Source organism: Macrobrachium rosenbergii, chromosome 48, assembly GCF_040412425.1.
Source record: "Macrobrachium rosenbergii isolate ZJJX-2024 chromosome 48, ASM4041242v1, whole genome shotgun sequence".
In the NCBI taxonomy this organism is placed as follows: domain Eukaryota; kingdom Metazoa; phylum Arthropoda; class Malacostraca; order Decapoda; family Palaemonidae; genus Macrobrachium; species Macrobrachium rosenbergii.
The window spans coordinates 67,302,088-67,317,719 of NC_089788.1; the positions used below are offsets into that span (position 1 = coordinate 67,302,088).

The following is a 15,632-nucleotide window of genomic DNA, read 5'->3' on the forward strand; positions in this document are numbered from 1 at the left end:
AAATCAACTTGGCTGTAAGAGAAAATGGAATTCATTTATTCTTTTCCAACCTGTTTTAGAAATGTATTTACACGATAAGTCGTTTTCTCTGCATTTTAAGAAGTTTTACGATTTTCTTCGTTGTAGTAACTTTATATTTTATCTATAGACTAATCAAGCTGCGAATGGAAGTCATTGAGTTTAAAAGTAGAATTTTCCTCATACGTGAGCAAAAGAGTTGTTGGAAGGTTACCTGGCAATTAAGATTAGTAACTGTTTGTGTGTGATTGTTATTTATGTGAAATCTGTTGTTTATTGATAAGTTACTTCATTATGTTTTGACTTGAGTTGTTCTGGTGTAATTTATTTATTCTAAAAGATATAATAAATGAAATGATGAATACTTTACTTTTAAGTTTTTCATGTTAAATTATAATGAATTATTCTTACTGTTTTTTGTTGAACTATTGTTCTGTTTAACATTGCAGATTGTCATTATTTGTTGAAAATAAAAAAAACTCTATATGTATATATTTGCGCTTCTGCTATTCAAAATTTACAGTGATTATGTGCTTGCCTTTTTCTCTCTCTGTATGTTTTGGAAACTCAAAGCAAAATTGTTCTCTTACCAACAGAGGCCCAGGGGTCTGTGCCCCCGAGGATCAGCGAGCGAGCAGGACGTATGGTGGTCCAGGCAGGCAGTCGAGTCACGCTTCCCTGCGTGGCCCAAGGTCACCCTCCACCTCATTACACGTGAGTTATAGCTCGAGTTTTACCTGGTGGGTATGCGTCTTGATCATGTCCAGGCCGGTTCTGGCAAGTTCCTTGTTTGCCTAAAATATGAGGGACTCTGCGAGATTAAAGCACCGCGCCGCGAGGTGTAAAACAGGGCCGTTAGATTTTGGGTCAAATTTGGCGTTTGATTTATGTTTACTTTTCATTTTTTTATTTGTTTTTAAAATTGCATCGTACAATGAAGGGTTATCGCAGTAATAAATTAGCATTTATGTTTTTAAGTGATTATTAATCAACTAGGCGATCTTTTAGATGGTTTAGTGGTTTTTATGCTCATATGTAATTGCAGAGTCACGGTTAACTGCGATGATTGATTGATTTGCCCAAGGAATTTGGCGGCGCAACGGCTGCAGTTATCTAGAATATATTTTAAATCTGGCCTCAAAGCGTCTACATGAAATATAAACATTTCTTGAAGCATATGTGAAGAAATAAACTTACAATCGGGAAGTTAATTTCTAAAATCAGTATATGATAAACTCTAAGTTGTTGTTCACTAAGAATAAACAGTATCAAGAACTCTTGGAATAAATGGAACGAGTCCTTGAAAATAAAAAGAGGTAGACTTAGAATTATCGAGGAGAAATAAAAACGGCCCAAAAGAGACCAATAACATTTGCAATACTGCAGGTGAGAAAACAGAAAGTGGCACATCACTCCCCAGGAGGGAACAGGGACAAGGAAAAATAGTTTTCTGATCAGGAGGAAGGGACAGGAATGCCCAAAAGGGAAATGAAGACGGCCATGAATTCACCTCCCGCCAGAGACGGGGCAAACATGCACGAGAGATAAAATGTCCTTGTTCTGTTCTAAAGGAGAAATTGCTGTGTGTGTAACTTATTCCAAAGGAAAGATAGTTTCATTGTTTATGCTCTGTTTCACAGTGAATCGTGTTATGTTTACAAACTCAAGTTTCTTATTAGGAATTTTTTTGCTTTTAAAACCTAGTGTTGGTATGGTTGCCAGGAGAGAGACATTGTCTATTTAAGATAACTCCGGGGAGACGCTTTTAATACTCGTATGGTCTACGATAAGTTAAAGCTGTAACAGGTTTTTTCTTTTTGTAATATGTCTCGACATGTTTTTTCAAAGTTTTAGTTATATTTTCTTGTCATTTCGATCACTGGTTCTCAAACCTGAAAGAAGTATGTTAGCTTTGTTCTAATAATAATAATAATAATAATAATAATAATAATAATAATAATAATAATAATAATAATAATAATAATAATAATAATAATAATAATAATAACGTCCCACTCCTATAAGCACTGCATCCCTCATTCGTTCTTCTGCCTGGAAGATAAAGCCTTATATCTTCTCATTTTTTGTGGCTTTAAATGAAAACATATACTTGAACTTTTCCCTTACAGATAATCCATATAATGTATTCCGAATTATTTCCCAAATTATGTTAGTGTTAGTTTTTCCGTCTCAAAATTCATTACGAATCTATTTCTATCTCTTGTTTGCAGAACGTCGGGAACTAATTATATTCCCGAGCGTGACTGGTTGAGCTTAATCATCTTTCTCCAAAGACATTGGAATCCCAAGAGAAGAGTAAACAGGGGAAATTAGACCCCAGGGAAATGTGAAATATATTCGTGGAAACGCGGCCCGAGACAGAATTGGTGGAAGCTGGGAACCTGATTTTTTTTTTCTATATAGCTTTGTCGCTAATTGATTCGTTCGTCTTAATACCTGTTTAGTCATTAATTAACGTCTGCTTATTGATCTCTTTTGGTTATTCGTCTGAGTCACGTGATTTGGTGAAATTGTAGTGTTGTTAGTTTGGAAAGTGATCGATGCTTGTGTTTTTTAAAGGGAGATTGCAGAAACATCAAGACGTACGAAATGCTGAAAAGGTTTTATGAAATATTAATAAACCACGTAAGATCAAAACTTCCTCAGATGACGCGAAGAAATTATAATTTCTCGATGGCGATATGGAAAATCGATTATCAAAAAAATAATGTTAAGAAATAATCTTTTATATTGAGGAGAAAATACATTACAAAATAAGAATTCCCATTTGGCAGTAGAAAACAAGGGTAGAAGATTAAGGATTGACGACGCAGGGAGATCACGAATAAGGCTAAATTAAAGAAGATATATCAAGTTTTAATACAAAGATCACTTTGCAAGAATGAAAGCTTACAAGTCATCATTTTCAAGATGCACTTACAGTGACAATGCTAAACACCTACGCAAATCAAAGCAGACATTTTAAATAGCGAGTAGGATGTTGTCGATTCATATATATAAGGCGGACACTTTGCTATGTGTAGACGCCCCGGGATTATGTATGTAATCAACGGATAAATTTGCTTAAAAGCAAATGGGTGTTACAGACTAATACACACACAGACAAACCCACTCCAACATCTCCTAAAAACATAAGACACCTCACACGTCTCGACTGTCGACCTAACTGCGCAACGTCTCCTCGCTGCTGGGAGAAAGGGCGCTGATGACTGGTACAATACATGTACATACGCTACCGGGGTCTAAGCGATGACAGGCAGGGCAGCCGATCGAGACTACAAAGTCTACCCAAAAGCCAAACCAAAGTCCTTCAAAAAGAAGGCATCGTGCTTACCCCATACAAATGGGAAAAAAAGCACGTTAAAAGAAGAATATATATATATATATATATATATATATATATATATATATATATATATATATATATATATATATATATATATATATAATGTAAATAGAAGAGAGTCCCAAATAGCATGAAAGTCTCCCTTATGGGGGGAATGAGACCTCCCAGAAGGGGCCAAAGTATTCCCAAACGTGAAAGGGAAGCCCTGGTTAGAATGGTGCGTCTGGCTCATTCTGAAAGCAGGGCTTATGGGGGTCTCTCTCTCTCTCTCTCTCTCTCTCTCTCTCTCTCTCTCTCTCTCTCTCTCTCTCTCTCTCTCTCTCTCTCCAAGACAGTCACTGGCTACATTCATCCTCTATTCCCTTGGACTTACCCATTAGCTGATAAGAACAATCTCCTCTCCTTGGGTGATCTGTTGTAATTAGATTTAATTGGCTGTGTGCCAACACTGGCTCTTGCTCTTTTGGGCAGCCCGAAGCACTTCAGACGAGCATTCTTTCCTTAGGTAACAGCCGGTATCCTTCCTTTAATCACTTATCATTTCCCGAGGTATAAAGTAACTTCTCAGTAAAAGCAAGCAAGGTTTTCTGAAAGTATGAATTAATCCCCCTCCCCCCACCTCTCTCTCTCTCTCTCTCTCTCTCTCTCTCTCTCTCTCTCTCTCTCTCTCTCTCTCCTCCCCATCTCCCAAGCGCGAGGAGTGGTAAAAGGAAAGTATAAGATATCCCGCTTAGCTTCTACACTTACACTTTTAGGATACTGTTCTTTTGAGAGAGAGAGAGAGAGCGAGAGAGAGGGAGAGTATCAGAAGCATGAAAAGGCATTTATATGTCGTTATAGATGCATTGCTTAGGCGCTGCCGAAGACAGACGATAAAGGAGGAGATGATTGGGCAGATGCGAAAAAAAATAGAATTATAAAGAAAATGGAACAGAAGGATAAGACAGGAGCTCAGAAAGATGCAAGCGAGGTGTGAAGGTGGGAAGAAGGTTAGATAAAGAAAGAAATAAGAGGAAGCCATGAGAGGAGGAGAAAGTGAAAATAAAAATCACCAAGAAGGGAAAGGATATTAAAAGGAAGACTCGAGGATTATATAGCTACAAATTGCTAAAAGAAAAAAAAAAAAAAAAATGGATAGAAGTTTTGAAATACGGATGAGCTTACTGGAGGGTCGAGAGAGAAAACAGTTCGTAGAAATAAAGTCAAAACGGGTAAGAACGAGATATAGAATAAGCGAAGAAATAACCGTGTGGGAAGACAGAAACATAGAGATAAGAAGGAAGTAAATGATTGTTAAGATATATACAAGGTCAGATCGAGGAATGTGAAAAGGTAGTAGGGGAGAAGAAAAGGAATAGGTAGATTGAAATCAGAAAAAACGGAGTAAATACATAAACAGTGAGGCAGCTATGAGGAAAAGGAGGAGAAAGTAAAAAAAAAAATGCAGAGGGTAGAATCATATGATGGGATTAGGGATTGGGAGAAAGGAAATGAGAAAACAGAAAGGATGAAATAAAGAAAGGAAGATGAGAGTGGTAGGAGGAAAAGACGCGAAGAAAATTTGCACATAGAAAATATAGGGAGAGGAATGCAGATGACAGATAAAAAAAGACGTACGAAAGAAAACGTAAAGAGACTAGACCAAGATGAAAAAATATGTTGTTTCGTCTCGTTTCGTAAGAATGGACAGCATATGAATAATAAGCAAAACAGAAATAGAAGAAGAGAAGATCAAATAAAAAAGTATTTGTGTGAGGAAAGCAAAAGCACGACCGACAGAAAACTTACGTCAAGAGTGACAAGGGAAAGCGAGAGAGAGAGAGAGAGAGAGAGAGAGAGAGAGAGAGAGAGAGAGAGAGTGAGTTTATACTCAAATAAAGCGGCCGTGAGGAAAAAATAAAAGCTTTATGAAAGCGAGGAAGAGAACGAGAATAAAAGAGAAAGCAAGTAATAAACAAAACTTTTACTGGGGTTGTGGACTCAGTAAAGGAAGTGATCAAAGAATGTTTGTTTACGAAATGGGTCAAGGCAGCTCGAGGAATGATACGGTAATGGAAAGAAAAATAATTACTGAAAATAGCGCTGACCAAAGCACAAGCAGTAAAGAACAAGTAAGAAATGCGCCGAAGTTTCTTCGGCGCAATCGAGTTTTCTGTACATCGTATAATCAAGGCCACCGAAAATAGATCTATCTTTTGGTGGTCTAGGTATAATGCTGTATGAGCCGCGGCCTTTGAAAAACTTGGCCTAGTGGTGGCCTGGCCTATATCGTTGTCAGACGCACGATTATGGCTAACTTTAACCTTGAATAAAATCAAAACTACAGAGGCTAGAGGGCTGCAGTTTGGTATGTTTGATGATTGGAGGGTGGATGATCAACATACGTATTTGCAGCCCTTTAGCCTAAGTAGTTCTTAGGATCTGAGGACGGGCAGAAAAAGTGCGGACAGACAAAGTTTCTTTTCAGAAAACTAAAAAACATGAACAGATTAAAAAGAACAGGGCAAATACAATGAAAGAATGAAAATTAATTGTTGCTTTTATAACTTATTATTTTATAATTTATTATTAAAATTTAAACAGAAAAGAGAAGTATAAGATTTTAATCTATTTTTTCTCAAGCAGAAATAAAGACTATAAACGGAGAAATGACAGCACAGAACAAAACCCAAAACGTAAAAAAAAAAGCAAGAAAACAAAAGCCTCTTTTTTTTATACATCTTCTGGTAGACTGATATAACTTAGGCGAATGGTATCCTGTCTTCCGGAATATTTACGCAGCAGTAAAAAGGACTTTTATCCCTTTTTCCCTTATCATTTTATGTCGATTTTCCCTTGTGATATGGGATATTTATTAAGCTCTCTGTAACGTGGGAATTGATACGGAATGCTGGGAATTGTCTAGAAATGGCTCCGGATGAGTTTTTTTTTAAAAGAGAATTACAACTGCCTGCCGAGGCAGATGTAATTCTGTAATGCTTGCCAAAAGAATATCTGCTGAATTTCTTCGGTAGTAAGAGTGAATATCATATCGAAAGTGAATATCTGCAGAGAGAGAGAGAGAGAGAGAGAGAGAGAGAGAGAGAGAGAGAGAGAGAGAGAGAGAGAGAGAGAGAGAGAGAGAGAGAGAGAGAGGGGGAGACTCCTGTATTAAAAGGATATATCTACAGAAATTTTTCCGTATGAAAAATTATTAATAACTTCATTGCCGTAAAGTGAATATCTGCAGAATTTCTTCAGTACAGAAAGTGAACATCTAAAGAAATCCTTTCGTGTTAAAAGTCAATAACTGCACATTTAACTTTAAAACTTACTTAACGAGAATTTTAACCGAATGTTTTGTAATTTATGACTGATTATGATATCAATCTTTTCGGAGAATTTAACGGCGATCCCATCTTTCGATGCGCTGCTTTACGACAGTTTCAAAAAATTCATCGTTTGAAAGATTTTCTTTTGATGGCCGTTTTATCGTGCGTGCGGTAGTTCACGGTCGTTTTTAAATGACAGCGGCATTCGTCGTTTCTCTTTAATCTGATGATGAATTTGCGTCGTCTTGCCGTGTAACAGGATTTCTTCCGTGCCATAAAGACCTTTGCCATAGAGCCTGGCTGGTCGGACCCTGTTTTTAAGAGAGGTTGAAACACCGATAAACTCCGTCATGGGAAGCCATCGGGAAAACTGCCCGACATCGCTCAAGTCGTAAGGTCGACGAAGGAGGCATTATGATGGGGAATATCGACCATAAGGAGAAAATAATCACCGCGGGAAAGCTGTTTGCCCTTTCTTGCTCTCTCTCTCTCTCTCTCTTCAAGGTGTAAAAGGGATTATGGTATACAAGGGACTCTGTAAACTCAAGTCTTAAAACTAAGCCCAGCTTTCGAGATAGAGAGGAGGAGGAGGAGGAGGGGGGAGGAGGAGGGGAGGGGAGGGGAGAGAGAGAGAGAGAGAAAGAGAGAGAGAGAGAGAGAAAGGGGGCGGGTCATGTTGTAGGGGATTCTAGGTAATGCCAGGTATTAGTGTCCTTTTATGGGTGAGAACTGTTTCAGCTCATTTAAGCCCATTTCTTCCAAATCTTACGTATGAGAAAGAGAGAAACAGTATGCCTAAGAAAGGATGAGATTATATATGCAGTAGAGAGAGAGAGAGAGAGAGATTTTAGTAGGGGAGAAGGGAGTGAAGACAAGAATTAAAGACCTTTGCAGTAAATTTGAATATATACATACATATATATATATATATATACAGTATGTGTGTGTATGCATGCAGTTTTGTCGCTCATAGACAAGTGTCAAGTCGATAGTATGTCACTATGTAAACAAAAAGGCACAGGCTCGAATCCGTGGCGTCGTGACAGAAGCACTTTTCCGTTATGATTCCCCTTGGAAGCAAGCTATTTCCCAGGTAAACTCGATATCAACTGATATTTGTGGCTTAACCCCGTTGGGGTAGTGCCATCAGGGCACCTCATGCGGTGCACTGTAGGATTACTTAAGGTTCTTTGCAAGCGTTCCTTCGACCCCTAGCTGCAACCCCTGTCATTCCTTTCATTGTACCTCCCTTCATATTCTCTTTCTTCCATCTTCCTTTCCACCCTCCCCTAACACTTGATTCATAGTGCAACTGCGAGGTTTCCCTCCTGTTGCACCTTTCAAACCTTTATACTGTCAGCTTCCGTTTCAGCGCTGAATGACCTCACAGGTCCCAGTGCCTGGCCCTTGGCCCAAATTCCATATTCTATCTATTTATCTATTTGTGGCTTAATAATTATGAATATAAAAAACGTCACGTGCGTTTGTGGCAAAACTTCATACAATCAGTCGGTTGTTAAAACTGAGCAATTAGTTGACGTTGTGAAGATGGTCTGATTTCTATGTCAAGTACAGAACCTAAATTCGAAAGGCGCATTTACAGCAGAATCGAAATCTACTCATACCCCTCACGAAAGCCGGATGGATAAGTCGACTGTCTATCAGTATACCTAAACCAAAAGGCACAGGTCTGAATCCGGGTCGAGGCAGAGAAATTTTGAATGAAATAGGAGAATCAGACAATTTGAAATAACTACAAGAGAAAGTGTGTAGATACGTAGTCATCTGCAACGTGAGGGGGCGGAGTAGTTACCCAAAATAAGGAAAATAAATGGACATCACTTTTAAGGTGCATGATATTCAGTGAGCGTTTGTTTCTTTGATTTTTGTTGCGTAAACTTTTGCTGTCGCTCATTATTGTCCAGTAATTACGCTTCACTTTTCTAAAATGTTATTACGAGAAACATGTAAAAATTGAATAGATGAATTTCGAAGGTCTTTTTAATGCAAGCTGTCTCCAGGCATTGCTTTGAAACAGCGGTACAGCAACAATGATAAAAGCTATTTGCATTAGAGGCAAACGTGGTTAGGGTGATGGTGAAATAGAATTTTTGACTATTGTTAATATTTTTTAAGGAGCAATGAATTTAGAATATAAAATACCCATAGTATTTCCTAACGCCTCTCCATTCTAGAAAAAGGGAACATACTGTACACTACCATACGATGCCCGAAAACCTCCAATATATTAAAAGGAGCAAGATAAAAAAAATCGACTAAAAAAGGCAATGGCATAAAGGTTTAGGTCGCAACAAAGAAAACGTAACGTGTTGAAGTTAAGGAAACGATAGAATAAACAAACAAAACAAAAATTTACTTTGGAAAACATTTAAAGGAAACCAATCCTTAATAATATTGGCTTCGGTAAGATTCTCGAAGCTTATAAGAAATTAGGGTATTATTATTATTATTATTATTATTATTGATGGTGATGCCAACGACAGAATTTGGTGTTCCCAGCCTTACTTTGCAAACTCTTAACACTCTAATGATCGATTGGTTGGATGAGAAGTTTCTTTCAGGCTTGTTCCTTAAGAATATTCGCTTAGTTTGAATAATAATAATAAAAATCATCATCATCATCATCATCGTCGTCATCATCATCATCATCATCTTAGTTGTTAAAGCAAAATTCGCCTTTCTATATTAATTGATAGACTATCTACCGGCTCTCTCTCTCTCTCTCTCTCTCTCTCTCTCTCTCTCTCTGTTGTTATGTAATGATTTATTTTGAAATTAAAACTGAATCATAATTATAGGAAAGAAAATGAAATTGTTTTCATAATAGGATATCATTTAAACAGTCATTTTAAACAGTGTCAGTTACATATTTCACATTTGGTAAATAATGAGGATTAAAACTCTTTATTTCTAGATGATTGTTCATTTGTAATTTATTTTACTAAATTTATTGACGAATGCTAAAAGTCGTGATATATCATATATGGCAAGGCATTCCGTAAATTGGTCTTATTTTTGTTCAACTAGACATTCTTTAGGGAAATTTTACTTTCAATAACTTTCCCCCTGTTAATTAGTGAGAGAAGGGAAGAGAAAAAAATCCGTGCTCATTAATGAAGGATTGAAAAAAAAATCCTTTAGTGCGAAAGTTGTTTTTGAGAAATGTGTTTTTAAGACAATTAGGAGAAAGCCCCTCCCCTTCACTCCCCACCCCCGGCATTTTTCTCTCTCTCTCTCTCTCTCTCTCTCTCTCTCTCTCTCTCTCTCTCTCTCTCTCTCTCTCTCTCTGTCAAGGAATGGCTAGATAAAAAGAAAAAGTGGTCAGACAGTTCTGTGCGCGGGATTAAACTGAATCTTTATCGTTTTAAGTCCTTAAGCCTCCAAGAAGACATGATGGACGAACAGAGGAAAATAACAGAGGAATAGGAAGACGAGAGAAAGGAAGAGAAGGAGTGGGCGATAAAAAGAGGAACGTCATGGAACTTTTTGAAACTATATATAATGTGAGAGAATTTACTTTCATCATATTTCGCAATCTCCCTGTCTTAAGGAGTCTTTGTTGGAGGTCTTATTTACGGTTAATTTCCTTAATCCTCTTCCTCGTAATGCTCTTGCTCTTTGTTACGTTCTTCTTCTTTTTGAGGGGGTTTCTTCTCTCTCTCTCTCTCTCTCTCTCTCTCTCTCTCTCTCTATTCCTTCCTTTTCTAAGTGCTTCTTCCTCTCCATCGAGTCTTTTTCTTGTTTTCTTCATATAGCCTTCGTCTGCATCATTTTTATTCTTGTGCTTTCTTCATCTGTTACTCCTTATTTTTACAATGCTCTTCTTCCTCTTGTCTGTCGCTTCCGCCTCCTCCTCCTCCTCCTCCTCCTCCTCCTCCTCCTGGAATTATTGTTATCCTTATTGCGATGTGATCTGTTATTACTGCAGCTGCTGTTTCTCTGCCGTCATGCATTGCATTACACCAAGCTAATACATAAATTGCCAGTGATCACGTTGCAGTCTAAAGCTTTAAAGCTTGTATCGTTCGTCTGTTTCCGTTCTTATTCCCCTTTCCACTGTCGTCCTTTACCTTTCATTTCCCCCTCGATTCATTTTCATATTCATTTTCCTCTCGTTCCTTCTTCGCGCAGTCGTTTTCCCGTTCCTTCTTTATCGTCCGCATCTTTTTCTCGTCCGTTTCTTATCTGCTCTTCTCCCAATCCTAAGCCCTTATCTGGTAAGCTGCAGAATACCATTTATGCCCCATTTATCGCGCCAGTAGGGTCGTTTCATCCCTAATACTCAAGGGGAGATTCGCCCTTCAGGGAAATTAATTTGTCCCACAAGGGATTTTTTTTTCCCCTCGTTTCCCTAATAAAAAGAAAAAAAAAGGAAATCTCCAAATTGAACGTATTTTTCCCGTAGACTTTACACGTCCATTTGGACTCATTTAGGCTGTTGGTCTTATTGTTATGATGTTCTAAGAGGTGCCGTTATGTTGTTCCATATGATCCGGTAATGTTGTTCTCCTTCACTTTGCGCTCTCGAGGAGTTCGTGTTGTGGCGCTGTTGGGGATTTTTTGCTTGTGCATTTTTTTTTTATCCCATGCGTTTACACGAATGGATTTTTAAGCTGCACTTATTATGCCTAAAGGCGCTGTAACCTCTTAGTTATGGAGCGCCTTTGAAAGTAAAGAAAGAATTTGGACGCCTACAAATATGTTAGGACAGCAGATTATATATATACATTCATTATATATTTATGTATATAATACACATACATACTTACACACACACACACACACACGTGTGTGTGTGTGTGTGTATGTGTAAGAAGTTGTCAAAGTTTTCAGTGAGGAGAAAGAATGGATCAGAGTTTCTTGAGATGATTTGGTCGAGTATGATAAAATGAAGGATAAAACGCTGGCTAATAAAGTGTGTACTTCGAAAGTGTTAGGAGGGAGGAGAGTAAGACCTAGATTAGGATGCATAAATGAATTGCATGAAAGAGAGACAGGAAAGGAAGGTCCCTTAATAGCCAGGGAGCCTGACAGTCGATTGACACATCTATGAACTCGGAAAGCTTTCGATGGAAATGATAGCGAGCCATGTGGTAGTCGTGGAGGGTATACTGTTAATGGATACCTAAAATATTAATAATGAGGTAAAAAGTTAAGTATAGCTTAGTTTAACCAGACCATTGAGCTGATTAACAGCTCTCCTAGAGCTGGCCCAAAGGATTAGACTTATTTTACATGGCTAAGAACCAATTGGTTACCTAGCAACGGGACGTACAGATTATTGTGGAATCCGAACCACATTATAACGAGAAATGAATTTCTACCACCAGAAATAAATTCCTCTAATTCTTCATTGGCCGACCGCAGAATCGAACGCGGGCCCAGCACAGTGCTATCCGAGAACGATATCGACCGGTCCAATGAGGAACTATGATAAGGTAAAGCACGTGTTAGAATATGTAGGGGAAAATAACAGGTTTGGTGTACAAACAAGGCTGGGATAAGGGCATGTCATCCCTACATGACTGTTGAATATCTTTGTGGGTTGTTTAAAGTGGATAATCATATAGATAATAATTATAGGCGCTAAATTATTGGAGAAGAAATGGAGATTTGGGTGGTTGGTGTTTGCAGATGGTTCTGTACTGGTTGGGAATAGTGAAGAAAATTTTCAGAAACAAGCGAAAGAATCTGGAAGTGTTTAATGAAGTACAAGAAATCTTCACCAATTTAAGACCTGAATTGGGATAGTTTTTTGTGTACTGTCATATCCATACAACGCTCAAGAAGGATTTTTGTGACTCTTGGCATCACTTGTCTAACATTTTCTGTCATCCACTTTATTCTTGCCTCTCTTTAGAATCTTTACTACAGCCAAGAAACGTTACAAGACACTGGTCAGCCCACTGTATCGAACATGTTACCTCACTAATCAACATTTTTTCTTTAATTGTTTTCCGGCCTCGAGTCGTTCATATAATTTTCTTCGTTGGAAAAAGCAATTAGGTGCTTTTATCACAAGCATGGAGAAATTTTTAGTGTTGAGACCAGTTGAAAAAGAATCTTTGGCCCACAATCCCAAACTTGCTTTCACAGAGAGAGAGAGAGAGAGAGAGAGAGAGAGAGAGAGAGAGAGAGAGAGAGAGAGAGAGAGAATATCCCGGCGATCTCGGGAGGAGATTGGTTTTACACAAAGTAAAAGGCAGCAAAGAATGCAGCAATAATACCCTTGATGTCGGCCAGGAGACTTGGCGAAAAGATGTCGGTAGAAGAGACTCGGATCCAGATAATGAGTTCAGCGAAGATTGTTTCGGTATGTGTGTGTGTCGTGTGTGTGTGTGTGTGTGTGTGTGTGTGTGTGTGTGCGTGCGTGCGCTCTCGCAAGTAGGAAATGTTTTGTTAGTGAGAGATAGGAATAGGGAGAAAACTGGACGGGTACAAAAAGACACTGAAAAAGAGAAAAAGAAAATGAGTGAAAGAGAAGCAATAAATTTGAAATAACCTTCACAAAAGAGCGTCAGTGAGAGAGAGAGGGGAGGGGGTGGTTAATTTAGCGTGGCTCAAAAAATAAATACAAACGACCTCAATTCCTAAAGTGCGCGCAAGCACACCCACGTACAAAAATGTTCTTACATTCTATCATGAAAAACAGCAAGGGCGCCATAAGCAATAACTGAAATTCGCAAATAGGATCTCTGTTTGATGTTATTTTATTTATTTTTAGAAAGGCTTACAGAGCCAACGGTTGTGCCCGTGCTGATAAAAATGATTGTTTAATGGTATGAATGGAAAACCTTTTGAAAAAATTCACGTTTCATTTTTCCTTGGAGCTTAATTTAAGAATGGAATTACCTTTGTAAAAATAGTTTCAGAATCATGCTCCTGGTTGCATAAAACCCAGGTGGAAGCGTGTATGATCACTTCCATATGTTAAGACTAATATTTACGTATGTATGTATATATATATATATATATATATATATATATATATATATATATATATATATATATATATATATATATATATATATATCATAACTTATCAGTTATAATTCCCATTCGGCATTTTTTCCGAAGTAGAGCGAATTGGATATTAAATGGCGATTGTAGCTTAATGTTATATATATATATATATATATATATATATATATATATATATATATATATATATATATATATATATATTATATTATATTTATATATATAAATGTGTGTACACATATTTACATTTAAATATATATACATACATATACTGTATATGTGTGTGTGTATGTTTGTATGTATGTATATGCGTGTGCGCGCGGGCTCGCGTGTGTATATACATGTGTGTGCGGTATATTATGCTCGTACAACAGTGTGCCACGATCCAAAACCGATACAAATCTCCGGTGAGTATTTACGCATATAAGTTCATATGCATGAATATATGTGTGATTTACTGGTAAGTGACTGCTCCGATCCAAATCTGTGATTTGACGGCATATAACAGGAAACCAGGTTTTCATTTTTAACATGAGAATTGCCTGTGGGAATGGCTACTTGTGATCCCAAAATGTCATTTGGATTAGTAGATGAATCATTTGGTACTGAATCCATTGGGAATGATGAAATGTCTGGGTGTTTTTTTTTTCTTTAATCAGATATTTCTGACGAACTCGCAGGCGCTAAGGTTTTAAAGTGCGGAAGAGGATTAAGAGGAATGGGAATAGAAGAGGGAATTAAATTTTTTTTAATATTTTGTATAAAGATAACGCTCAGACAATTAGAAACATTATGGAACATTTTGTTAAAAATGAATATGAATAAAACAACAGCTTTCTTTACGGTCTCTTTTTAAGTTTATTGATAAATTAGACAAAAAAAAAAGATGCGAAACTAAATTATTAAACTGTTTATACTTAATTTCCGAAGGTAAAAAATCAACAGTAAAAAGAGCAACGGACGTTGTACCGACATCATTGTTCAAAGTCACATCACGGCTGTGTTATGACACGGTGTGTTTATTGTTTGATAAATACCACGTCACTCCTTTGCCAACTTTATGCTCTAGAGAGCTCCGTAACAAAGTCTGCTGACGTCATCCGTCATACCTGACATTTCAAAGCTTCATAACTGTTTATTTTTCCAAGAGATTCTCGCCTTTCTTGAAGTAATGCAGTTTTTTGGATGTTATTATTAATGTTTAAAGTCTTCTCTATTCTGTTACTTTAAGTGACTATATATGTATATATATATATATATATATATATATATATATATATATATATGTGTGTGTGTGTGTGTGTGTGTGTGTGTGTGTGTGTATGTATATGTGTATATACATACATACTTATAAAATCAATTATATACATAATTAGACATATATGTATATATATATTGAAGCATAATGATAAACCAGAGCTGTCTTAGAATATGTATTGAAAATAAAACGGATAACATTACTCCGCGTTCATTTTTAATCGGGCAATTAACAAGAAAGAGCAATTGTCATTAAGATTATAAAGCTTAAACAGTATTAACCTAAAATTTTACGGAGATTCCTCCTGTTTCAGGCCTGGATGTTGTTTCTTAATTAACATAGATTCTGTGATCCTTATTGCACTCTCTCTGTTACCATGGTATAATAAAGATGGTGGGTCTTCTATTGTTTTCGCAGCGTTGTCTAATGGGCGACGATATTGGACTTCGTAATGACATGCTTTTGCGGCAACTCAGTCCCTAAAATGTCGGATATTAGCTAAATACTCATGAGTTTTACTTGCAGCCCGTGCTCATATTGGCTATTTCGATTATCTTTTTGTATTGTTTACCATATTCTCTATTGTTTTATTAGCAAGTGGGCTATTAGCTAGTGAATTTGTCGCCTTTATTTATTGTTAAACCAGCTTTGTATATCAGAAGTTTGCCCTTTCCGT

The 15,632-nt window shown here is 37.2% G+C and overlaps 1 protein-coding gene across 10 annotated transcripts in view; it reads left to right on the plus strand.

Moving 5' to 3' along the window:
* The window catches only part of LOC136831491 (cell adhesion molecule Dscam2-like), a 712,499-nt gene that overhangs the window by 547,855 nt on the left and 149,012 nt on the right, over nucleotides 1–15,632 (plus strand). For all 10 annotated transcript variants that reach the window (XR_010850906.1, XM_067092005.1, XM_067092006.1 and 7 more), the window contains one exon: nucleotides 615–732. Coding sequence is in view for 9 of the 10 variants with exons in the window: in XM_067092005.1 (XP_066948106.1) it covers nucleotides 615–732 (118 nt within the window). In the remaining variant the exon portion in view is untranslated. The remainder of the gene's footprint in view (nucleotides 1–614; nucleotides 733–15,632) is intronic.